At 33.6% G+C, this 27,908-nt stretch overlaps 1 protein-coding gene across 2 annotated transcripts in view; it reads left to right on the top strand.

Moving 5' to 3' along the window:
• Positions 1-1,007: 1,007 nt before the first annotated feature.
• LRRTM4 (leucine rich repeat transmembrane neuronal 4) overlaps positions 1,008-27,908 on the top strand; it is a 702,753-nt gene continuing 675,852 nt past the window's right edge. The window contains exons 1-3 of one of the 2 annotated variants that reach the window (XM_003802232.3): positions 1,008-1,332; positions 1,603-1,753; positions 3,559-5,105. In XM_003802232.3, coding sequence (XP_003802280.1) covers positions 1,750-1,753; positions 3,559-5,105 — 1,551 coding nt within the window. In that variant the 5' untranslated portion in view covers positions 1,008-1,332; positions 1,603-1,749. The remainder of the gene's footprint in view (positions 1,333-1,602; positions 1,754-3,558; positions 5,106-27,908) is intronic. The other variant, XM_023508296.1, reaches the window with a different exon arrangement.

Genomic DNA, 27,908 nt, shown 5'->3' with positions numbered 1-27,908 from the left:
TGTAAAATTCACTTAAACTTCTCATATCTGCTAAATTAGGTTAGCAATCTTACCTAGCAGCTTTCTCTAGAATATTGGTTTATTCTGCTGGATTATTCCAAAAATTGTTATCTGCTAAAGGATTAAGAGATAAACTAGAAAAAAAGTCAGGGACAAAATTAAGGTGATGTATTACACCTTTTTCTCAGTATTTAGCAAAAATTTAAGGTCAATGTGTAGGTTTTAAAAATTACACATCCCAAGGATTTTGTCATTTCACCCCTCCTAATTCTGAGGATATTGTGCAAATTTTAGAGAAATACTGTGATAACTAATCCCATATTCAACTGCTTTTGTTTTTCTGAAATTGCACATTACAATAAGTGGTTTGCATAAGAAATAATTTGCATTCTAAATGTAGATGAATTTAAGGAGAGTGTACTAAGAATGTCAAGATGGAATTCTAGTCTTTTAGTTATCTTTACATTTGGTAATTCAGTATAGATGATAGCAGCTTTAAGGCTAAAAATGTAAACTTTTAGAAACTTACGCTCTCTAGACTGTTCAATAAAACGCACAAAATTGCAGAATGTATTTTATTGTCAAAGGTTGAGGATTTAAAGAGTAGACTTAAACATTTTAAATGTAACTCTCTTTAAAATCTAATTACATTTTTTCCCTTGAGGAAGATCGCTTTCCTATATAGTTAGCTAAAAAATGTAAATAAATAAAATAAACCAACAGGAAGAATAAATAAAAGTCATATTTCAAAGATTTCTGGCATTGAAAAAAAAGATGATAAATCTCCTGTCTTGTATGCAGAAAATAAAATTAGGTCAAGGCAACTTGTAGAAACTATTAATTGTATAACACTTGGAGAAGCAAAATTTGACTTAATATTTGCTCTCATTAAAAGGAATTCCTTGGCATAAACCTTTCATAATATATATTATTGAAGAGAGGAGAAAAAAGCGATTCTGTGCCTTTAATTTCCCTTTCTGAGCAAGGGAAGGCTGCACACCACTGACAGGCTCACTTGTTCCCGTCTTTAATGTGCAATCTGTTTTCTCCAGCGGAGGGCACTCAGTGTATCACAAACTCAAGCATTAGCACCAACAAGCTCTGAGCATCATCAGTCTCTGGAAAGCCTTCTGAATTAGACAAGGGCTGCCTCTCAGCACAGCTACAAAACACTTTAAACCTGACCAGCTAAATGGATAAACCTAGCCTGCATAGCTTTTAAACTGGGGTCTTATACAGCACAGGAGGCCTACTTGCTTCAAGAACTGAAAATCCAGAGGATGAATTGCTTTATCTGGGAATGGCAAAAGCCAGCACAATAAGGAATGTCAGGTATTCTGAAAGATTTTCTTTTTTTCCTGTCTTTTTACAGAGAAGTTGGTTACCTCCGAGATGGGCTGTAGCTCTTTTGCACAGATTGCCAATTACTGCTGATGGGTCTCTGGTGAATTACACAATGGTCCTCAGAGCCTAGAGGCCCTCTCCCCCCAGCCCCCCAATAGCTTCCTTTTCCGTGCCCCCCCATCCCACCCCGTGCTGATTTTTTTTAAATACATATGTGTATATGTATATATATTTTTTTGCCCGTCCTCTCCGGGGAAGTTTGTATGGGGCTACTAGCTCACATGCGGGATCAGAATGGTGTGAATGACAGCCGCACTGTGTCATGAACGTGGTGGTGGTTTCAGCACGGGAGACCAAATAAGAAGCAAGCTGAGAGAGGGGGGAAACGTTTTTGGATGACAAAGGATGGGTAAGTGAACTTTTGTTGTTTCCTTCTTAGCAAAGCTGATCTGTCTTGGCTTCCTATGCTCAGTCGTGGCATTAGCTGATAAAAAGAAAAAAAAAAGAAAAGAAAAAAAAAACGGGAAAGAAGCAAAAAGCAGCAGTCTTTGAGTTTGCCAGTTGACTCACTATAGTTGCTATTATATATTTTTAGATCATTTTCCTTTTTACAGCATTTTTTTTTTAATCCATAAATGCATAACACGGACTTAAACAGACTCTAGAGAAATCTCTTTAAGACTGTCTCTACCGTCTGCGTAGCCACAGCTTGGGAATTGAACATGAAATAAATATTGTTTGCTTCTATTTCCTGGTAATATTACACATGCTTGTATTTCTGCTTGCTGTCAGGATGACTGTTGACACTTGACTGCGTGTGTGTAGGGGTGGGGTCCTTACTTTAGCAGGGGTTCCTCAAGGGCTTTTAGCTTTGAGGCTGGATCCTAACACAGCTTCTAAATTTCCAGCAGTCATTTGCCAGTCTTATTTTTTCAAGTGTGACTGTCTCTCTCCCCCCCTTCTCCTGTCTGGGAGAGCTGGAATGTATTTCAATGAGTCTGTAGCTGGCAAGAGGACAGAGAGCAAGATCGGGCTTTAAATTATATATAAAAAAGAAAAAACAAACAAACAAAAACTTAACTGAAAATGAGGGTTTTTAGATTAGGGGTTTGGCTGGTTATCTTTTGGTTAAAAATATGTAAATCTGAGGAAAAAAAGAAATTGCAGCACATGGTAGTCCCCTCCCTACCATTAAGAAATAATAAATCTACTGTTGACAGAGGAAAGAGGTCCCTTAACATGCAGTGACTTGGAAATGCAGCAGAAATGCCAATAGATTTCAACTTCGCAGGCTTTCTAAAGTTAATGGAGGAAGGGGAGGAAAAAAGTCAGTTTGAAATTTGAGCAGGTCGGATGGTGGGGAGAAGGATAGTATCCTGCTGTTTCTCTCCTTGTTTAGCCCTCAATTTTGCAAAGGCAACTATATTTAAAATAACAGCAAAGTTATTTTGCATTTATGTAAATATTTAATAACAAATTGACGTCTTAATTTTGGAGTATTCTCTGTGATGAGTAGTTAGATGTCTTAGCTCCTGTTTCACCGGGCACGGAGCCACAGAATGCAACAATATATACTTATTAACAAACTGAGAATACCTTACACTGTTATTAGTCTTCATACTATGCTTTATTGGCTGCCTATAGTAGTCTCAATGCCATTTTTCTGAGCTCATATTTTGCTATCCCATTATGCAATAAGTACATAATTGCAGGCACGGCAAACTTGGGTTACCCTGACAGCTTACTGAAGCTCTTTTGTCAAATCACAGTCTGTTTGCTCACCTAGGAAAGACATACAAGTACCAGGTTTACAGGTCACTTTTTGCCCTTACCAGAAGATATAGGTGTCCCTTGGTCCTATTGTTTAACACAGTGATTAGCAAAATGTTATTCTTATTAGATGCAAGCCTTCGGTGATAAGAAAGGCTGCCTTGCTTTTCAGTGTTGAGTTACATAGGAACTCCTGTAACTTGAAAAGGCTTTTCCGAGTTGTGTGGCACTGTGGTGATTTGAAGAGCAAGAAAGAAAAAAATGAAACCTAAAGAGCAGACATGCAGCACTGAAGAAAATAACGTTCACGTGGTAGAGCCGTGTTGTCCTTAAATCAACTGTCCCATTCCTACGCTAGATGGAATGCCCTGATATTGGGTAAGCTGGAGGTGATTTATTTTAATAGGTTCACAATGTACATCTGTCTTCTTTTTAATATCGTAGGTTTCCATTTAATTACGCAGCTGAAAGGCATGAGTGTGGTGCTGGTGCTACTTCCTACACTGCTGCTTGTTATGCTCACGGGGGCTCAGAGAGCTTGCCCAAAGAACTGCAGATGTGATGGTAAAATTGTGTACTGTGAGTCTCATGCTTTCGCAGATATCCCTGAGAACATTTCTGGAGGGTCACAAGGCTTATCATTAAGGTTCAACAGCATTCAGAAGCTGAAATCCAATCAGTTTGCCGGCCTTAACCAGCTTATATGGCTTTATCTTGACCATAATTACATCAGCTCAGTGGATGAAGATGCATTTCAAGGGATCCGTAGACTGAAAGAATTAATCCTAAGTTCCAACAAAATTACCTATCTGCACAATAAAACGTTTCACCCAGTTCCCAATCTCCGCAACCTGGACCTCTCCTACAATAAGCTTCAGACATTACAATCTGAACAATTTAAAGGCCTTCGGAAACTCATCATTTTGCACTTGAGGTCTAACTCACTAAAGACTGTGCCGATAAGAGTTTTTCAAGACTGTCGGAATCTTGATTTTCTGGATTTGGGTTATAATCGCCTTCGCAGCTTGTCCCGAAATGCATTTGCTGGCCTCTTGAAGTTAAAGGAGCTCCACTTGGAGCACAACCAGTTTTCCAAGATCAACTTTGCTCATTTTCCACGTCTCTTCAACCTCCGCTCGATATACTTACAGTGGAACAGGATTCGCTCCATTAGCCAAGGCTTGACATGGACTTGGAGTTCCTTGCACAACTTGGATTTATCAGGGAATGACATCCAAGGAATTGAGCCAGGCACATTTAAATGCCTCCCCAATTTGCAAAAATTGAATTTGGATTCCAACAAGCTCACCAACATCTCACAGGAAACTGTCAATGCGTGGATATCATTAATATCCATCACCTTGTCTGGAAATATGTGGGAATGCAGTCGGAGCATTTGTCCTCTATATTATTGGCTTAAGAATTTCAAAGGAAATAAGGAGAGCACCATGATCTGTGCAGGACCTAAGCACATCCAAGGTGAAAAGGTCAGTGATGCAGTGGAAACATACAATATCTGTTCTGAGGTCCAAGTGGTCAACACAGAGAGATCACACTTGGTGCCCCAAACCCCCCAGAAGCCTCTGATCATCCTTAAGCCTACCATCTTCAAGCCCGATGCCATCCAACCCACCCTTGAAACACCAAGCCCTTCACCAGGGTTTCAGATTCCTGGCACAGAGCAAGAATATGAGCATGTTTCCTTCCACAAAATTATTGCGGGGAGCGTGGCTCTCTTTCTCTCAGTGGCCATGATCCTGTTGGTGATCTATGTGTCTTGGAAACGCTACCCAGCCAGCATGAAGCAACTCCAGCAGCACTCTCTTATGAAGAGACGGCGGAAAAAGGCCAGAGAGTCTGAAAGACAAATGAATTCCCCTTTACAGGAGTATTATGTGGACTACAAGCCTACAAACTCTGAGACCATGGATATATCGGTTAATGGATCTGGGCCCTGCACATATACCATCTCTGGCTCCAGGGAATGTGAGGTATGAACCATGATCATCCTAAAAGCATTTCTACTGCGGGGAAGGAGAGGTAAATGTTTGAAGCTCTAGAGGTATCTCTAATTACTAGAAAGATTAATGACCCTTTTGCTTTTGGGTTTTGCTCAGTATGAAAGGTTACTTAATTAAATTACAACCACCAGGAAATTGACTGCTTTTTTTTTTAATGGTTGAAACTTGAAGGAAGTTCATTCAAGGATAAGTTGTAATAAAGCACTATGTGAAAACATCTGCTTTTTAACAGTTTGTATACAGGGGTTGGACTTAAAAACGTACATACAAAACTCTTTTTCATTCTGAAATTTATGTCTGGTTCTTGGTGTTTGACTTTTGTAATGGAGTAAACAAAAAGGGGCCAGCTTAATTTAAACATAAAGTGAGTTTACCAAAATTCCAGGAGGTAACAAAGATTTAAACCAAAGAGCAATTTTCCCAAGGGTTGATTTTGTTGTAAATGTTTGGTTTTAATTAAAGCATGCAACAGGGAATTTCACACCCATGTTACTTGCTGTTCAGTTATTATACCAGCATAGAGAATGTCAGAGGCCTACTGTGTAATTGTATCAGGATTTTAAGCCTTCTTCCTTTCCCCTTCCCCTTCCTCCTCTCCTTCCTTCCTACTTCTTCTTGTCCTTTTTTTTTTTTTTTTAATTATTGGAACATTGATCACTTTTCAAAGTTTTCTCTCTCTCTTTTTTTTTTAAGTGCTGACTATTTGTGTTTAATCAGAATGAAACTTCAATTCCACATTTTGGCTTAGTCCCTGGTAACTCAAATCCAGTCACAATGTTGTGGGTGATTTAGCAATAACAAGATGACAGTCATAACACAGACTGTCTGTCAGGATTGCTGTCATCCCCAAAAGAAATGGTATGGAATCTTGTTAAACTTAACACTAATTTAAGTCATGCAAATATTTATGAACAAAACCAGAAAAGTTTGAGTTCTGGATATTCTCCCTTTCTGTAACAGCTTCAAACGAAGCCATACATTTTGTGTTCTGTTATTTTTGTTTCATCAGAATAAGTTTGGACTCAGTTTCTGATTATTTAATTTTAAAAATCACTTCTAGAAACTTATTAGTGAGTAGAAAAAGCATCACACACTTCCAACTTGTCATAAGTAATACTGGATGTAAATTGTTCTTTTATTGGTAAAGTTGATGATTATGTGTCAAGGCTGTAACTTCTAAGGTCTTGAGGCTGGTATAAACTAGTGAAGAGAGAGGTTAAATTCTGGCGGTGTGCTGTTTTAGTATCTGATTTTAGATGATTACTTTTTCAAAAGAGAGTTTTAATGAGTATTTAAAGACGGTACCCTTTCTAATGCTAGTTATAACAGTTGAAAACTATAATTTGCTCTTTGATAATCGATATTCCAATTTCTCCATAGTCCTAAATGCAGATGCTAATGAAAATGTTTTTAGATAAAGCACTGAATTTGAAATAATCTTCAACTCAGTATAATTTGGACTATTGAATTGTTCTTCACAGAGTTCATTTTCTCCTTTTTTTGTGTATCATTGAAAATAAGAGAAATAATCCCAAATAATAAATCCCAAAAGAAAACTGTATAATCAATTGCCCTTAAAAATTAAAAAGAATAAAAGATTTTCTATAAAAGTCTATCAAGGTTTGATGTTTTTATTGCAGGCCCATGTTTATACAATATGCTTGACTACCAGGAACACAAGTTTATCCTGTTTTATTCTGGGTCTCCTTATATTTTGTGATTCTCTTAAGGTTAGTAAAAAGGGAAATGTAGGTTCATTTGTTCATTTACTCTTGACTTTTGGAATAGAATGCTGATTTTTATTTTTAAGAATCACTAAGAAAGAAGAAACATTCTTAAAGAACTGGGACTTGAGGCCAGAAGTTCTAAAACTTTTCCAGAGACCTTAAATTCTGCATATGATTCCTTCAAAAATTCTAGGTATTACCATAGTAATAACAGAACTGAAAGTTGTTTTATTCCATAAAAATATGTGTGTTTGAAAACCCATTCTGATACTGTATGTGTTATACCGAGTGAAGTTTAACGTCACCAAATTTCCTAGCATTGTTGGGGATGAATGTATTATTAAGGTATTAAACAATGAAGAATTTTATTACATAATATACTGTTGAGTCAAAATGACAGCCCCACCAAAGTAGATCAATTTCACCATGCCCTAAAATGTGAAAAGTGGCAGCTTATATATTTGAGACCATTATCGCACACCTTCTCTTCTATTTCGGAATATGAGGGGGTGCAATAAAGCTACATTGAAATGAATACTAACTTGTTTTGAAATAAAAACACACAGAAATAAACATGGCAGCCTACACTCCACTTTTTAACCAGATGTTTGGTATATTATAGTTATAGATGGATGTACAAAATGAAGAAAAGCAAATCCTTAGAAATTGTTAGTAGGGAAAACACTAATTTCTGATTACTTCTTAGTCACTCAGAGTATAATTTCTCCTGTTGAGAAATAGTTGTTTAGAGAGAACTTATCTACAAAATAAAGCCAAGAGATGGCAATGATTCGCCCAAGTTTACAATTTTTTAGGAACAGTAAAGGTATGCTGAATTTTAGCCTGATTTTTTTCATTACATATCAATACTTTGGCAAATAGAAGTTCATTAACGTGTCTGTAACACAATTTTGTGGGGTAGGTTTTTTAGAATTCCAAACGCCATATTCTACTCAAAAAAGCCATAAATATTTAACTAGAAAACTTAGCACTAAAGGCTAATTTTCTAAGAGAGTGCCTTGAAAAAAATTTGCATTCAATTAAAATTTTCACTTTCCATCTAACTTTATATTCAGTTATTATGACCTAAATATAGTTAAAATATTCACTTTGTTTCTTTTAAAAGGAAGATTTTTTTAAAATTACCATTTCTTTTTAGCATGGTATCTGGGAGCCACCTCATAAGTACTGCACGCAATTTTCAAATTAAATAACTTAGGCTGTATACTTTGTATGTTTTAACATTGTAAAATCCATGTGCACCTACCATGCTAACAAATTGAGGGACAATATTTTAATAACTTAGGCAGTAAAAATTGCTCATATCTATAAAAGAGAAATAGAGTAGATAGTTATGAATAATTAATATGATATATGGAACAAGTAGGAGAGATACATACATCTCAATCATCATACTTTGAGTGGATCCTGTGCTTAGTTGAATTGAATCATTTAATTTGTCTGTCCTCAATATGTCCTCAGAAAAGACAACTTAAAACCAAAAGAGTATGGCTTTGCCTAAAATTTAGTAAAGTATAATTAAAAATGAAGAAAATTGCAAATATTTACTATGGAAAATAGCTTATGGAACTTTGCATAATTTTATCTCATTAAAAATATTACAGAAATTATGAAATTGCTTTATTTTGCATACCAAATATTTCCTTCAAGATTGTAATGAAAACAGTTTTGAATACCTAGTTCTAGAATTTATCACCTGAAAATAGGAGGTACCTTGTTAGCCTATATACATATAGGACAAGAGAGACCATTTTTAGTTTGTCTTTTATGTTAAGGAACTGAAATGGGTGAAAACTTAAAATGAAGGAAGTAGTCCCTAAAGAGATTCTCCATCCAAAGTGTTTTAAAAGTTAAGTAATTGAAATATAAAGCTTAATGATTCCATATGCTAACAGTGCAGCCACTGGAAAAATGTTAGTAAAGATGATCATATAAGTATATAGATTCCAAATATTTACTATTTTGTTACGCTCTTCAAAATCAAGTTAACTAAAAAACATATTGTCTGTCAGTTTGGACTTATATTATTTCTTTCACTGCTGTGCAGTGGGTGGTATAGACAATTTCTAACAATTAATATTTATCAACTATATTAGGTCAGGTTCTACTACTAAAATATGGGGAACTATTAAATTCTTTTGGCACTTTAGCAACTGACATTTTACAGTGAACAGAATAGACAAAGCATAATATACCTTTAAAAGGTGATTCTAGGTGACGATGACCCAGTATCATTGAGTTTAATTAGGACTTTACCAATATAAAACTACAGAAACAAACTTGATTGAGGTAGCTGTCTAATACTGTGTCATTGAAAAATGTTATAACCGGAACTATATTTATATATTCAAATAGAATGCTGTGTGTGTTTTTGTATGTGGGTTTATACATATTTACCTATTTGTACATGTATCTATAGATGTGTGTGTGTATAGAAAGAGAGAGAAAGAGAAAGGGTGAGAAAGAATTTAAATATTTGTCCATCATAATTAATGTCCATTTTGAATATTTAAAATGACTGTGAAAAAAAATTGGGGAGTTTAACTACCAGAATTTGTGAGTCAGGAGTAAACTTCTTAAGTTAAATGCTTTATAATTTCTAAAATTTATAAGTATCTTTCATCTACTTAGTCTATTTTTTAAAATGCAGAGTTAAACACAGGTCAGACTGTATCTGTACTACATATTGCCATTTTCGGTGTGACTTTGGGCTCATCACTTCATTTCTCTGCGACTCATCACTCCCAGGAGCATTTGTACTTGCATAATATTTCCCAGTGCGATTTTCAGATTAATAGACTTCATAAAATCTCGATAGTCATTCTCAGGACTGAAAAAGCAAGATGAGATATGGAGGGGAAGAACTGAGATAATCATACTCCAAGAGAAAAGAAAGAACTTCTTGAGTTATTAAAAATTGGGGTGCTCAGGCTAACAGCTGGATGCTTTCTTCACACTTAAAGAGAAAATATGTAACACACACACCCCAAATGTACTTACCATGCATGCACATGAACTCCCACACACATGCCTCTTCAGTTCTGCTAAGTAACTAGTAATTTTGAAACTACTTATAACGATGGCTGCTTCATAAAAAAATGATTATCTGCATTTGATCCAATTAAAATCTCTTCGTGAATAGAGTTTTCATTAGAATTTGCAAATGGTAGTGCTGAAGAGTGACACCTACCATAAAGGACTGACGTGGCTAATTTAGGAAAGATTTTCAACTGACAACACACGTTTAATATTTCTTTTCTAGAATTAGTCAGTATTAGCAAGATTTTAATAATTGAGTGCTCTCCAAGACTCCAAGCTGAAAACTCTATGAATATAGGGATGTATAGTTTTTGACACACCCCAATAATCTTCACATGATACTGGAATTTTCCTTCTTGAGACTTTTTTATATTCAATAAAATCTAATCATCTCTAGTTCTCAGGAATTGTATTTGTAGATAGTTTTATGCTTTGGAAGTTGCTCAGTAATCTTATCACTGGGGACTTGGTGACTCATCTGAATTTTCCTGTCTCTAGAGTTTCGTGATTCACTAAATCAAAGTAAAACAATGGCAACCTGTATATCACTAGACACTGAGAGTTATGAAAAATTATTATGTCTTTTGATCAGTGAAAAGCATGAAGTGATGTTGCATATGTTTTAAAAATTAAAATTGCTTTTTATAGTACCAGCAGAACTATCATTCATTGAGTCAGTTTATTAAAATCTCAATATTCTTAAAAAGAAAGAGAAATTATAGGGCTATTTTTCTCATGTACTCCATAAGCCACTGAACTTGAAACTCTTAAGAAAAGATGGAGAAAAAATACAGTATTCCTTATGGTATTAAAACAACTGAATTTTTAAATAAACATCTGCTTGTAACTGCTAGAAATATGCAAGGCTTGTGTTTTTAAACCTCTGCTAAAGAGTTTTAAAATAATACTTTCACTTTGAGAAATCAAAGTCTAAACAGAGAAAGCTATGAGAAATTAGTCCTTTAAAAGCCAGGCTGCATCTTGTAGGCACCTGTGCACAGGAATCTTGGAGGCCAGGAGTTGGAGGATGTTGTGTGCTGGGTTTGCACCTGTGAACAAAGCACTGCACTCCAGCCTGGGGAACATGGGAGGCCTCGTCTCAACAAGCAGGAAAAAAATCATTTCAAAGGAAGACTTTAAGTTCACTTACATAAGTTTTGTAAACTTTCACCTTAAATAAATCTATACATCATGTATTTTTGTAAATGTAAGTTTAGAGAATGAAATAACAAAGCTGACACATTAATAAAGGATTGAAAAATGGTGAGAATATACACATTCAGGAAAAGTCATATCTGAAAATTATTAAGAAGCTTGACTAAAAGGAAAATGCTGAACACAAAATGATATCAAATGAATAAATAATATATAACTAAATAAGATTATGGTACTTAGCATTAGTGTTTGTATATGGAAATGAAATATCCTAATATTTCAATGTAAGATAAATAAAATGTCCATAAATATCTTTGAATATAAATATTAAAATATTGAAGTCCTTAAATATGAATATCAAAATAAAACTTTATAATTTCGTTGTATCTAATCAGCCATATATAATTCAATACCCACCTATCCTGTATAAATATTTCTAAAATATGAAACGTACATTGAATACTGCCAGTAGAGTCATCAACTTTCGAACAAACTCAGCTTTGTACTAACTTGTCCAGTTAAACGAAATGTCTCAAAGGTAAATATTTATCGGAGGTACTTAAAAAAGGAATTTAAACACAGAGATATCTGTCATGGCCTGAATTTGGTATGATTGTTTTCTGAATTTTGGAATTTTCATACCCCCATATCTTGGAAGGTTGTGGTCTCTCCTTTACGTCAGTTTTTTATCTGTTTACTAAATTCTTAATCATTAACTCTAGCAAGAAGCCCCATCTTCTCCTTTTTATTTTATTTTTTTAACACAGATTTTTAGAAGAAAGTAAGTTATAGTTAGCATTTTAATATCAGATTTTAAAAGAAAATTATAAGAGAAACTATAACCTCAAAACTTCTAACACAAATTTCTAATTTTTGTGTTTTCATAACACATGTATTGGAACAAATTTGGATCTTCAAATATCATTGATTTAAAAACTAAAAAAAGAACTAATTTTTAACAGTATATTTGAATGTTTCAAATCAGACAAGCTAAGATGAACATATAAATTGAAGTAAGAGAACTCTTTATTTTTAGGATCTAAATGACTAAAATGTGTATTTCAACATAGGAATATATAGAGTTACGAACTGATTCTATTTTAGGAAAATTTTGAGGTACAATCAAGACTATATAGACACTAATTTGGAAAAGCAAATGATATAGAGAAAAAGAGCAAATGCCTAAGAGTGTTTTATTTTGAAAAGGCAATGCTACTTAATTCATATACACTGGTGCACTTTCACTGTAAGAGGATAACAATTGTTGTTTAGTTGCCTTCTTTTAAAATCAGATGTCCTTAACTTGAATGTTGAAATTACACTGATTTTATTAAGACAAACAAAATAGTCTTTCCATTTTATAACTGCTTTTTCAATTCCTCCTTCTTTCCTCAAGTTAACGTTACTGAAACATTGGTTCTTTCTTTTGCTCCTGCCTATCTATGTATTTGAGGTGTTGAGAATTATTAAAAGTTGATTTGTTTCCTTTAACTGAGTCTTATTAGTATGTTCAAATGACACCCTAAAAATATTGCTTGTTTGTTTCAACATTACTTTGATTGTGATGCCTTTCACTATTGGTTTGATATTTACAATTTTGCACCATTTTCATTTGTTTCTTATAAGACTTAAAAAAAAAAAGAAACAATGGAAATATAAATCAATTATGCCTGAGTCTTTTTTAGTATGGTCGCCAAAGATGAAAAATTGATATTTTCCTTTGTGTTTATAGATCTGTAAAAGTAATAGCAGAGAGGTCAGCCTTGAAGTACTTTAGGTTGATGGTCAAACCACAATGTGGACCAATATTGCATTGGTCCAGTGGTTAGATCAAAGGGTGAAAAAGAGGTCCCAGATTTCAAACTGAATCACTGTACTTCCCTAATATTGGACAAGTAAATATATATTTGACCTTTTTGTGATATAATTTTTCCATCTATTGAACTAGGATAACGTTCCAAGTAACTTGTTGAAATGATTAATGAGGTACTGTTTGAAAACCACTCCGAACTCCTCCATAAAAAGCTTCAGTGTAAATATAAATGACTATTAACCATAAGCCCTACTGTCTACTGAAAAATGCAAAATAAAATGTGCCTGTATTATTTTCATTGTTATTATTAGTCATAATGATGGTTATAATACTCCCTGATGTAGAAACAAGTGTTGTGGTTACATTTTTACTAAAGTGAATAATAAACCTGACCTTTCAGTCCCTTGTCTGAGCTGTAATTTAGTTTGGGTACCAGACCTGGTAATATTTAATGATACCCCAGGATTTGTAAAATACTCCCTTGATTGAACATTTTATTTGCCTTTCAAAGACAGCGGCATTTGTAATTCTTTTACTGGTACTAACTCTAAAGAAGAAATGGTTAGAAAAACAACTTATAAATTCCTCATCTCATCAAGTATTGTACTTCAGTTTACTTTCTTAGCAAGTGGAAGCAGTTTTAATTCTCCAAGGGTTTATGCATCACGAGTGAGAGTAGTGTTCAACAACTTATAGAATATTCCCTATGAACTGAGAAATGAATGAGTGATTTCAAGAACTGATATTTCTCTAGCATGTATATATGTGTGTGTGTATGCATATATGTATATAATATAATGCTTGAATATATAAAAGTATATTGGCTAAATATAATTTGAGTTCTCATTTTTGCAGAAATATTTATTGTATCAGTCTTATTTTTTGTCCCCATACTATAATATCCTTTAAAGTAAATACTTTTTGAGTTATGCAATGGCTTATTTCCTATGATACCATTGTGTGTTATGGCATAGAGAAGGCACCATCGTTAACAGTCTTTAACTAAACAAACCCCATACAGACAAAAAAGGCAAAAGAATCATGTTATCTTTGCTAGAGAAGACAAGTAGCTTTCTTTGCAATTGCAATGGGAGACTTATTCCACTGTGGGGATTCTGCTAGTGTTTGTGCATATCTATTCCAATTAGTTTTGTGAAACTAGGGAAACAGCTGCAGGTTAGGTTCACTGGATGTCCTGTGATGTGCACCTGAGCTGAAATTCCATTCATCACCAGACTTCCACAGTCCTTACTCTGACTGGAGGGTCACAGTGATGTTTTGGATCTCCAAGAATCAATATCATTTCAGGGTCAGTGCCATGTAATTCCCCCAAATCTGATTGCTTGACGTTCCCCAGTACACATTCACCTTGGTAAATAGCTGTGGATCCCCTGGGAAAGACTGTGAGAAAGATTAGTCGTATTAATTTGGTGGGGCGTTAACAGGGCTCTTCCTAACAAAGTCTGGCCTCTCTTTCATGCAGTGGGTTCTGGGCTTATAAACTGGCACGAGTCTGGGAATTGATTGTGGGGAAGAGAATCTCTCTTTTAATGATTCAAATTAGATCTCTGTTAACTTGATTTAGATTATCTCCCACTTGTGCGGATCAAGTAAGAATTTAGTAAACTGTATTTCATTACTAAGGGCACCATGATCCACAGGCCAGCATGATAGTTCTTTTGTGAGTTAAGCTATTCTGATGACTGCTTTGAGTTTGCTGTCTTTGCGGTAACTGCGCCCACCTCATATTTAGTGATTAAGTGCTGACGTTAGGCCCATACACCCCAGCATTCCATTTGTTCTTTGAGTTTAGGGATTCCAGTTTGACAGCAGCTATTTTCACTGCAATTTCTGAGCCACAGAGAAGAGCAAGTTTTCTAAACCACTCTTCTCTCTCCTTCTTCAGATGTGGCTTATAATCTTTAACTAGATTTTCTATTCTTTTTTTTTTTAATTGTTTTTGAGAAATTTTGTTTCAGTCTCAAACTTGAAACTTGAGAGAGAAGAAAATTTAAAGTTTAAATATAAACTTTTAACTGCTTGCAAATCATAATTCCTTTTACTCTCTGTCCACTAATTACATATTTTTTTATCAGATGATTAGAGAATAAGACATGATTTTTAAATCAAAATTCCAACTTGCTGCCCCTTCAATTGTGCTATAACATCTTCCTTGAGAATATACATGATTCTCCTATAAAACATGAAATTGGCAAGAATCAATGGGCTAGAAAGATAGCATTCATTTCCTTTCTGGAGGCATTTTTTTTTTTTACTAAAACATGATAATAAATTAGATTAGCACATACACTATTTTAATGTTCAATTTCATATTAAACAATTTGAAAGATACAGGTTATTCTAAAATATGAACAAGTATAATTTTGTGAATTAAGCTGATAAATTTTATTTATTTTCTAATTATAAAATGACTGCTACTTTTGAAAATGTTGAAAACATGAAGTTACTTTTAAAAATAAACAAAATAAATGTCAGAAGATCCTACTAAGCAGAGATAATACTTTAAAATTTTGGTATATTTACTGATATGCACAGGTATGTGAGTATTATATAAAATTAATTTGCTATTGGAAACTGTATGTGTAAGTTCATGCAGCATTAAAGTTCACATTTTTTTTAAAGTTCACATATTCTAATGAACAAGAATACTTTTAAAATTAGATTTCTTGGCATGTGCTGTACACTGGAAACTACTATTTTTATTATGTATATGTGTAGTATGTCCTGTGGTCCCTACAGCTTTAAGAGCCATTTCAATGCATTTCAAATGTATTATCAAATAGAAATATTTTCCAAAGCAAACATATTTATCTTCTTGTCAACTAGAATTTCTATTATATTAGCCAATTTAAATTTTTATTGTAAATAACAATTCATACTATATTGGAACTAGCATAAATAGCTCATAAAGGGAAGAAATTTCTAGTAGATATTTCAAATGAAAAAATTAAATAAATAAAAATAGATTTCTTAAAATACATCCTTAATACATGTTCTATTTTACTTAAACATGTGTCATATTTTACTTAAACCTTCCTCTTTTTTGGATATTTCTTTTGCTTTATTTCGCTATCATAAATATATCTTAAAAATTATCGTCACATAGATACATTCCTAGAAGAGAAAAATGTATTTTCAGAAAGAATGAAAAATTTAATCTTCTTAACTCGTATTGCCAATTTACTCTCTCAAAAATATATGCCATTTTATATTTTTATATTATTATTTCAAGGATTGTGCAAGAGGTCCATTTTCCCTTTACACACTAACATCATTTGTTATTTCTTTTCTTCACCAAGTTGAAAGATTATTTTTCAGTCTTTACTTTTTACGTCTTTGGCTAATTAAACTTTAGGTAACAGGGTTCATGAACTTAGAACCTTTTTCTTTTTCACATTTTGTGTTGTTAAATTTCTTATTTTGAGCAGTCTTTGAGGTTAACAGTGATAACAGTTTTCATTGTGGTTTCCTACATTGCTTTTCTTTCTAAAAGGCCTTTCCCGGCCTGTGTATACTAAACATTCACTGTGTTTTGATTGTTTCCTCTATAGGTTAATTTTTATATTTAATTGCTTAAGCTATCTAAAACATTTTAGCATATCATATAAAAGAGAACTTGTTTGTTTCCCACTAAGAGATTACATTTTCCAGCATATTTTACCTAACAGTAAGTAAAATTTTCCCTTCTCCAGGCCATTTCCTGTCCTCTGTGTTCTGCTTATAGATATACTCTCTATTCTTATGCAGAATCATATTTTCAACCATATAATATTTGCAATATATTTTCTGTTTTATAACTAAACATCCTTAATCCAACCACTAAATTCCACATCTACTCTTTAAAATCGTCCCAACTTTTTTCGTTATTTTTATTTGAAATCAAATTTTGCATCTTTTGCTCTTTTCCCTGATCACACACATATGGTATTTTGACTTGGATTATGTGAATCTATGAATCGATTTGAAAATAATTAAATCTCTACAGTTGTCAAAATGAAATATTATGGAAAATATTGTCATTGAGCTCCATTTATATTATCCTTTCCTTATGTCCCCAATAAAGATAAATTAATTTGCTTTGTTTACTTTTAAATTTTAATACATAGTGCATGTATACAAGCATATATGCATATATGTTTGTTATTCATATTTTGATTATAATCTTTATTTTTACCTGGATTTTTGTCAATTTTATCTATTTAGTTACTTATTCAGCAAAAATATATTGTGTACCTATACTAGCATATAACCCTGTACTTAACACTATTTTTACACTAGTAAAGAAGATCCTTTGTTTTTGTCATAATTATCATAAATGTAGTCTTATTTATAAAATATACATTTATCAGGATAGATTCAAAATGTTAGTGATTGATGTGTTAGCATTTTTTTAAATCTTTTTGTGAGGTGTATAGTTTCCCCAACACACTTTGGTTTTTATTTTATAAATTACATGTTTTGTTTCCTAATTTGTTTGTCATTTCCTTTTATAGAACAAGTCAGTGGTTGTCAACCTTCCTAATGCCGCAAACCTTTAATACAGTCCAAAGGGGTCGCAACCCACAGGTTGAGAACCCTGGAATAAGTGATAGTTGTTCTTTTATAGTGTTCTCTTCCACATCAGCTCTCAATGAGTTTATTTTTATTTGGTGTGTAAATTTTAATTCTCTTGTAATTCCTTTGGGGTCTTAATATTATGCACTCTTTGTCAGTTGAGTTATATTTCATACTTTACTTTTCCTAGCTGTGAAATGGTTAAAATAGTATGGATATTATTTTTTCTTGAAACATACAAAATATCCACCAAAAATGCCTAGGTAGACTCCTTTCTGGATTTAATACTGAGACAACAATATAAACTGTATCCAGATTTTTTTGCCTTTTTGTCCTTGAATCAGACAGTAATTGTTAAATTATGGTTTCCCAGTAAATCACACATTTTGTTAAAAACTTTACATGTATAATAATTTGTTTTATATAATAATTATTCTTAAATATCTTCTCTAGTCATATATTCCTTCATTCGGTTACCATGAAACACTGTTCTAGAATCTGTAAATGAGGCTTATGAACTCCTTGAATGCATACTCTTATAAATCAGAATATAATTGTTAGATCCCTAGATGTATTTTTTTTCTTAAGGTTGTAAATTTCTTAAGGGTATAAAATTTCTTTAGTCTTACGTTTTGTACATTGGTTTTGTTAATTTTATCTTTTTCATAATTGCTAAACATCTTCAGATTTACTGATTTTTTTAAAAACAGAATTTGTGGAGAATTGCATTCAAGTTAAAGAGAAATATCCGTGTTCTAATTCCCAGGGCATAACACTGCCTGTGTCTAAACAACTCCCTCTGCCAATATTCTCTGACATTCTATTTAATTTTATCTTATCAGTTACTTTTCACATTTTTACAGTCAATTTATTTCTTGAATCTGGCTTGGGGGTCAGCAAATGATCTCTGGAAAGAAGCAGATAGTGAATATTTTAGACTTTGCGGCCCATATGGTCTCTGTCACAACTCCTTTGCCACTGTAGCACAAAAGCAGCCACAGAGAATACCTAAAGGGTGAGTCCATCTGTGTCCCAGTCAAAACTTTACAAACAAGACCAGGCAGCAGGCTGGATCTGGTTCATATCTTATAGTTTTCTGACCCTAATCTGAACCATTTTCACAGGCTTTTACATACAATTGAGTCTCACTGTTCAGAAAAAAAAATAATAATTTTCTCCTAACCTTAAATATCCTCTACTAGTGCCCTACCACATTTTTCCTTACCTAGAAATTCTTTCCAAAAGACTTTATCCCAGTCTACTTTTGTCTGTCAATCACTAACATCTTCAACCTACTGCCATGTGTCATTCCAGCCTCCCAAGCCATCCAAACAGCTCCTGCTAGCTTGTCACTGACTTCATTATCACTCAATTTGATAGCTGTCTTTTTTTTTTTTTTAATTCTTTGCTATATTTTGCTATCTTAATGACATTTAACCTGTGGCCTTTTCTTCCTTCTTCAAAAGCTTTTGTCCCTGGGCTTCTATGTATGGGATCATCCCTTCCTCATTTCAGCATCCTCCTTTCCTGTATCTTAGTCAGCTTAAATTCTTCTACCGGAGTATCATGTTTTCCTATGTTGTCCTTTAATAAGACTGTATTCTCTCTCTTTGTCTCTCTCTCTTTTCATCCCATTTACATGTATAGAACGCATTACCATGTATTTACTAAAGGCAAGTAGTTTCTCTATTGCTTAACCTCCCCTCTGAGGATGTAAACCGGTTTTTTACTTGACACCTAAATTCGAATATCTGAGATACATTAAACCCATTGCCAAAAACAAGCCACAGTCCTCCTTTTCAAACATTTTCCCCCTATGTTTCTTTTCTTGTGAACAAAGCTATCCATTTTGGCAAGTCAGAATCACAGGAATCATCCTTGACCCCAATTTCACCCTCACACTCCATAAGCAGTCTGTCATGAAGGCCTGTTGGTCTGACCTCCTGAATCCTCTCACACCCATCCATCGCTCTCCATACTTACTAATACCACATTTTTGTCTCCTAACCTCAGCTCCTGTTTCTCTGCATTTACTTTCTATACTGTGAACAATGTGCATCTTTCTAAACAAAAGTTAATCACATCACCCTCCTCTTTATTTATTTAAATCAATCTAAAGGAGTCCTATTTGTTTGTAGAATGAGAACAAAAACTGTTAACATAATCTAAAATAACCCTGACCAAACTGGCCCTGGCTTCACAGATACTTTCCTTGCTCTCCAGTCTCTTTTTCTGCTTAATTTTGTCATGCTCTCTCCTTTGGCAACATCTTGGCACAAGCCCAGCCCCGCCTTCACCTAAGTAACTGTCACTCATCACCCCCTTAGGAAGCCATTGCAGAAATCCTTGTGTGGTCAAACCGCCCATCTTTTCTTTATTGCTCATTGCTATCAGTTATCTCATATAACATCTACCCGGGCTGAGATTATCCCTTCTATTCCATAATAATTTGATTAATATTTGCTAATCCTATTGATTACAGTTTACCCAAGGGAAGGCAACATGGGATTGATTTTGTTGGACTTTGGAACTCCAATGATTCATCCCAAATCTTGTATATAATAGGAGCTTAATAAATATTTGCTGAAATAATAAATTATTGCATTCCCCAATTTTACTTATTTGTTTAATTTTCTGCCTTTTAAAAAATAATTAGGTGTCTTATTTGAAAAGTTTCTTTATAAATTTTTGTCTTAAAAGTTTGGTAATTCATTTTAACTTTAGTGTATATATTTTGATGTGGCCCATTTTCTAATACATATTTTTCTCACAGACCTTTTTATTAATATGCAGTTTTAGGAAGAATTTTATGTTCAAATTGAGAAAATGCCTAACAGGAAAAATAAAAATACTTTTATATAATTTCAACACCATTTTTTCCATAAATATTCATGTATTTTTATGACATAAAAATAATAAATGCCAGAAAATTTTTATAATTTGCCATGTTTACCTATTATATTATCAGCATATTTATACATCAGGAAGCATTCACCTACATGCAATTCTTATTAGTGGATAACATTATGTTATTGTACATGGCTTCCAGTTCTGTTTTGGTGGTGGTTTTAACATTTGAGGATAAACAAGTTTAAGATGACAATCTTTGCACTTATGTATTTCCCAATATACTTAACTGTTGACAACTTATAATGATATTTCAATTCATTTCCTCATTTCAACTTAAATATTTTTTTTGATTTGGTAGTGATCTTTTCTAATTAACTTCAGACTGTATTTTATTGTTATTTTAATATTCACCACGTTGATTACTAATGACATGCAATTTCTTATATTTGCTTGACCTTTGTATATTTTAATTTATGTATTTTAAGTTCATTTTCTTTGCTTGTTCATAATCATCGCAAATTGTTTTTCTTAGAGCTTGCCATTTAGCTTTTAATTATTTTAGGTTGGATTTTGATTGTGTAATTAGAGAATTAATTTCATAGATATAAATTATTCTATATTTTATTTTATTGTTTCTGACTTTATTGTATGGTACAAAAGTTCTCTCCAGAAAATATTAAATAAGTATTCCCATTTGTTTTCTTCTATTAATTTCATGTTTTTTATTTGCATGGACATCAGTAACTCAACTGATTTTTTATTGTTAAACATGTTACCAAGTTCTCTAAACTCATTTGTCATTTATTCACAGCTATAAAATTTTATATTTGTTAACTTTTATAAATCATTAATTACTTACAGTTATATGTACTAATATTTTATGCATATATATTTATGTGCTATGTGTATAGATTATATATTCATATATATTTTCCATGTATATGAAGATATATATGGAAAAGACATCTGCTTCTATTGCAATTTTATTTTGCTGATGCTTTTAAACATACTGCTTAGTTAATTTAATCGGCTATTTCATTATTGTTTAAAATATTTTTTGACTATTATTTTCATCCAGTTTTCCTATTTAGTTATAAGATGATATATAGCTCTGTAAAATTATATGTCATTATATAGATGAAAGCGATTTTTTTTTCTACTGTTTTGCTTTCTATGCCTTTTATCCTCTCCAGAACCATATTCTAGGAATAAATCTTTGCTAACACTTTGTTCTGTATTCTTCTGGATATTTTCTGTGAATATGTAAATGAATACATTTTTCTTCTCAAATAATATTATACTAGCTCTACTGATCTAAATCTTGTTTGTATGCCTCTGGATTGATTTGTTTCACATAACATATCTTGGACATTTTCTCCTTATAGTAAATAAAGATCTACCTCTTTGTTTTTAATTTATTAAAATAGTAAATTCTAATACAGTTTAATAAATTTACTTGTCTAGTGTTTGAGGATATAAAAATGAATATTAGAATTATTATGCCAGTACCCTAATAAAATGCCTTTGATACATTTATTGGAATTGTGTTATTTTTTAAAAAATAATCTGGAGTAAATCAATATCTTTTAAAATTCTAAATCTTTCATCTTGGGATATAATACACCTCTACTTATTGATGTTGATTTTATCAGTGAAGTTCATAGTAGAATTAGTTAATTTAATTATGCAATGTTATGCATATAGGTGAAAATTTATATATTATAAATCATTTTATGACTTTTGTTCCTAATACAAATATAATGAATTTTCCTTTTTCAATATTTTCTGCTTTTTGCTGTCCTGTAAAGCGGGTTATTTTATGTATATACGGTTGTATTTTTTAATGACCCTGTTAAAACCAGAAAGACTAATCTGTCAAATATTAATTTCAATTGTATTTCACTTTTTTTTTAATTTAACAAATAATATGGACTTTATTTTATCCATTATCTCCTCACCACCCACTATTGGTAAAATACACATTCTTTATTTTATATTCCTGTTCAATACTCAGAAATGGTGTTAGTCAAGTAGGAAATTCTCACAGTACACAACAACTTCCTCCTCTTTCACCTCCACCATCCATTGCTGTGGGCCAAGTATATGGAACAAGTGATGGAAAAGTATTTACAACTGACAAAAAGACTCTTCTGCAAGAAGAGAATGCAATAACATGCCCTGGCTATGATCCCCAATTGAGAGTGTTCCCACCCTGGGGAAGTAGACTCAGACAAGCTGCACTAAGGTATAAAGAGAAATACCAATTTATTCTTTAGTATTTTTTATTAGGCTTCCTTTAGCTGTTATAATATCTACAGTGGGAAGGACAAGAATATCAAAATAAGCAGTTGAGTTCAGGGCAATGTTTTAGGAAGGCACTCTATTGCAATTTGACCAGGGGTTGCATTTAATTGAGCCTGGGCAAACTCATATGACTCATAGAGCAAGAGAGGTAAGTCCCATAGATGGTGTCTGAAGCACCGTGAATACAAAAACATGAATTACCCATCCGTGGGCATGATAGAAACCTAGAGTTTCATTCATAGAAACACTAATGTTGCATAGTGTCTATGCAGACATTCAAAATTTTACCACTGTGGGGAACAAATAAAATAGGTTTGACAAAAAATCATTTTGTAGTCCTCTAGTTAGAGTGACTAACTCTGGACATTGAAGACAATCTTTGTGATTCACATGTTGTCTATTACAGCTTAGCCAGGACACAGTTAGGAACCAAAATCATCATAAAACTAGGCAGCTAATGAATGTTATTTTAAATCCTTTATTTCTATCATGTCTTTATCTCTTGCTTCCCACAGACAAGATTAGACATCTGGCATACCTGGGCTCAGGTAAGTGTGTAGAGAACTGGGACCAGGAAAATGTTCGTCCTGGGACTTATGAATGCTCAGGCAGCTCTATTTCCCACTGACATATTTACATACAAAAAATAAAACTCCTGAGGTAGGAAAGCATCTAGTAAAGTGTTTCTCAATTTTTGTGCTATTGGCATTTTGGACCAGATAGTTAGAGATAGGGGGTTGTAGGAGTTGGTCTGTCCTGAGCACTGTAAAAAACATGCCTATCTATCTTCTTTTCAGAGATATCAGCATTATCCTCACCCACCAGCATCCATCCTCACCTACCAGCATCCATCCTCATCTACCAGCATCCATCCTCATCTACCAGCATCCATTCTCAACCACCAACATTCATCCTCACCCACCTGCATTCATCCTCACCCACCTGCATTCATCCTCACCCTCCTCGCCCACCAGCATCCATCATCCCCTACCAGAATCCATCCATACCCACCAGCATCCATCCTCACACACCAGCATCCATCATCCCTTACCAGCATCCATGCTCACTCACTAGCATCCATCCTCACACACAAGCATCCATCATCCCCTACCAGCATCCATCCTCACCTACCAGCATCCATCCTCCCTTAACCAGATAGTTGGAGATAGTGGTTTGTGGGAGTTGTCGGTCCTGACTGCTATAAAAAAATACCTATCTTCTTTTCAGAGATACCAGCATTCATCCTCACCCACCAGCATCCATCCTTACCCACCAGCATCCATCCTCACCTACCAGCATCCATCATCCCCTACCAGCATCCATCATCCCCTACCAGCATCCATCATCCCCTACCAGCATCCATCCTCACCTACCAGCATCCATCCCCACTTACCAGCATCCATCACTACCCACTAGCATCTTCCCCCACCCACCAGCATCATCCTCACCTACCAGCATCCATCCTCATATACCAGCATCCATCTTCCCCTACCAGCATCCATCTTCCCTTAATCAGATATTTGGAGATAGTGGTTTGTGGAAGTTATCTGTCCTGACTGCTGTAAAAAACATACCTATCCTCTTTCCAGAGATACCAGCATCCATCCTCACCCACCAGCTTCCATCTTCACCTACCAGCATCCATCCTCACCAACCAGCAGCAATTCTCACCTTCCAACATTCATCCTCACCTTCCATTATGACAACCAACAATGGCTTCAGATATTGCCAAGTGATCCCCTGGGAAAACAAAATCAAAATCACCTATGGTTGAGAATCACTAAAGTACTATACAAAATCCATCTTGGAGGGGCCAATAATACATTTCTGAATTTCTGTAGTCAAGGAAGGTAAAGAACCTCTCTTGTCAGTAAACAATACCAGAACTTCAGGAGTTGGAGGTCATTTGTAAAACGCAAGGTGTAATCTATGCAAAGATTCATGGGAATCTCTAAAGTACACTCAGGGTCACTTCCAAATTGAGAGAATGTCTATGTCAGGCATTTAACAAAGTGGTATCAGCATTGCATTGTTAACATAGGATAAGCTTAGCTTATTGAGGTTAAAGGACAAACTGGTTACTCCTGGTAAAACTATAATAGTTCTGTTCCTGGAAAAAAGAGAAGAATAAATGAAAGATTTTGTTGTCATCATAGTATTGTTGGCCTAGAGATTTTTGAATGAGGAGAAGCAATGTGGAAAGAAAAAAGTACATTGTAGAGAAAATACATCACATCATGGGACTTCTGAGCCATTGGGTTTGCAAAACACAAATAGCTCTATCCAAGCCTAAGAATGTTTAATGTTTAGTCAGGCTTTAGTGATTTAGTGCTATGACTTCATTTGTTTGCCTATTATACATATATGTGGAAAGAGGAGAGGCCCTAATATGAGAGTGTCTGTACTCACCTCTATGTTGGAAATTATAAGAAAGAAGAATCAGGGGGAAAACTTTAAAGCAAATAAATGGTTTTGAGCACAACAAATGAAAATGTGCAGGAGGAAACCAGCCTCAGGAAAAATTGGGAGTCTGGTAGAGATACTTCTATAATTTTCTGCAATCTCCAAGAAGACAGTTTTTTAGATGACATGCTCTATTGGAGGAAGCAATTTTCACGGATGGTAGAATTTCCCCCTATTATATGGGAGAGATATGGTTAAACTCTTGATGAAAGATTTCTTCCAATTGAGTTTCAGGCTTACAGGTAATGAAATCGGAACAAATCTGAACAAATGCCATAGGCTGACATGGAGAGGCTGAAATTAAAAAGAAAGCAATATTTTTTTTCTTCCCTCTTTAGAAACACTTTCAAGTCTAAAAGTCTGGGCTCAAAACACTACCCCTGCCATGCTTACCCTTAGGATCACAGACAATGCATCCTATGCCAACCCCGCATTATTATCTATAAAGTAATGATTTTCTTTGTACTTATAGGGTGATATGAAGACATCATGACATCATGTAGTAAAGGACATTACAAGGTCTCTGATACATAGTGAGTGCTCTTGACAAGCGACAGCTATTTTTGCGATATTGTTACTCTGTTTACAATGTCCTAATTCAGGTATCATTCATTTTGGTGAAGTCTATTACTGTTATCAAGAATTTTCTCCAAAAATGGGATGTGTGGTATACTTTTGGAATATGCTATTATATAAAAACAAAGATTTATATATATACAATTATGTAAAACTTCATATATGCACACATCTATATGCATGTAGCATGTGTGTGTATATATATATACATGCACATATGTAGACAGACATGTATATAGTATATTGTTTGTGTTTGTGTAATTATAGATTTAGACTTGGACTTACAATATTTGTCTTCTCTAATTCTTAAGAAGTATTAATTCAATGTAATTCATTATCTAACATATAGTCATTTTAGTACAAGCAGGAAAAATATTCAAAAAAATGCAACACTTGTTTCTTATAAAAATTTAGCAAAATAGGAATATCAGGGAAATTCTTCAACCTAGTAAAGAATATCTGTAAAAGAATGGTTACTAACATTGTACATAATAAAAACAAATGAACACTTTAACTCTAAGGTCAAGAACAAGACAAAATGATCTGCTCTTGACACTCTGACACAACACCAAAGTTCTACCTAGTGCAATAACTCAAGAAAAAGAAATATAAATTATCCGGATTGGAGAAAGAAAATAAAAATATCTATCATCAAACTGTTCATATAAAAAATGTAATGGAATGTATAAAAATCTACGATAATAATTGAGTATATTTTATATGAGTTTATATTTCCATATTAAAAATTTAAAAATAAATACAAACAATGCTATTTATAACAACAAAATATGAAATGCTTGGGAATAAATTAGACACAGGTCCAAAGCCTATACTTTAAAATTATAAAATATTGCTTAGATAAATTAAAGAAGACATAAGAAATGGGAGAAGTGAATCAGAAGGCACTGTTGTTAGAAAGTCACTTCTCCTTGGATTGATAATAGATTCTACATGATCCTAACCAAAATCTCAGCAAGTTTTTTCTTGTGGAAACTGATACAAGAAAAATGTGAGTGTACTTATTAATACTAATGTTCATGTAAAAAAACCCTAATATTCATTGCTTTAATGCAAAAGTTCTACAAGAACTAGTCATATAGGAAGAATGGAGTTGGAGTACCAACACTACTTTATTTCAAGACCTTTTAGTATGAAACAAAATGTGGAATTGGCATCAAGATGAACAAATAGATCAATGAAACAAAGTAGAGAGTCCAGAATTAAACCCACAACTGATCTTGAAAAAGAGGCAAAGCTAGATCAGGGAGAATGCATTGAATGGATCGTCTTTTCAGCAAACGATGATTGATATACTTATGTCAAGATACGCCAAGACCAAAATCAACCCTATTCCATACCTCACCCCAATTTGATTTGATGAATCATAAACCTAAATGGGACTATAAAACTTCGAGCCTAAAACATGTGAGAAAATCTTTATGATCTTGTTTGAGGCAAAGATTTTTTACATAAGACCACAAAATATGGATTCATAAGAGAAAAAAATATTATGAACTTAATTAAAAGTAAAACTTAGGGTCTTCAAAATGCACTGTTAAGGGAATGAAAATATAAGCTACAAACAGAGATATAGACAAGATGAAAATGCCAGATCATACCACGTATTGACAGGGATGCAGAAGAACTATAAGTTTTATACACTGCAGGTGGGAAGGTATCCGGTAAATCATTTTGGAAAACCTTTTGGCAGTTTCGTGATCTGTTAAACATGAACCTAATGATGTGGCTTAGGCATTTGACTTCTAGGTATTTAACCAAGGAAGATGAAAGCATCTGCTTATACAAAGACTTGTACATGAAAGATCATAGCAGCTCTATTTGTAATATTCCACAGCTAGTAACAAGCCAAATGTCCATCAACAGATAACATAAATAAATTGATACTACAACATAGTTGAATCTCAAAATACCTTTATTTATGTTGAATGATCAAAGAAAAATCATAAAAGAGTATATTCTGGATGATTCTATACATTTGTTGTGTAAAACAATAGGAACTGCAAACTAACTGATGGTGACAGAAAATGAGTTGTTTCCTGGAGATGAAAGAGATTGGTAGTTGGAGGACCAACCAGGGCACAAAAACACTTCTAAAAGTGGTGAATATGAATACATTCTTAATCTGGATTGTATTGATGGTTTCATTGATTCATACACTTTCCAAAACCTATTAAATTATAAATTTTAATTATGCGAAGCAAAGCCTGTGTCAATTATACCTCCACAAGA

Source organism: Otolemur garnettii, unplaced genomic scaffold, assembly GCF_000181295.1.
Source record: "Otolemur garnettii isolate 467f Iridium unplaced genomic scaffold, OtoGar3 scaffold00240, whole genome shotgun sequence".
In the NCBI taxonomy this organism is placed as follows: Eukaryota; Metazoa; Chordata; class Mammalia; order Primates; family Galagidae; genus Otolemur; species Otolemur garnettii.
This window is presented reverse-complemented; position numbering and strand designations above follow the sequence as displayed.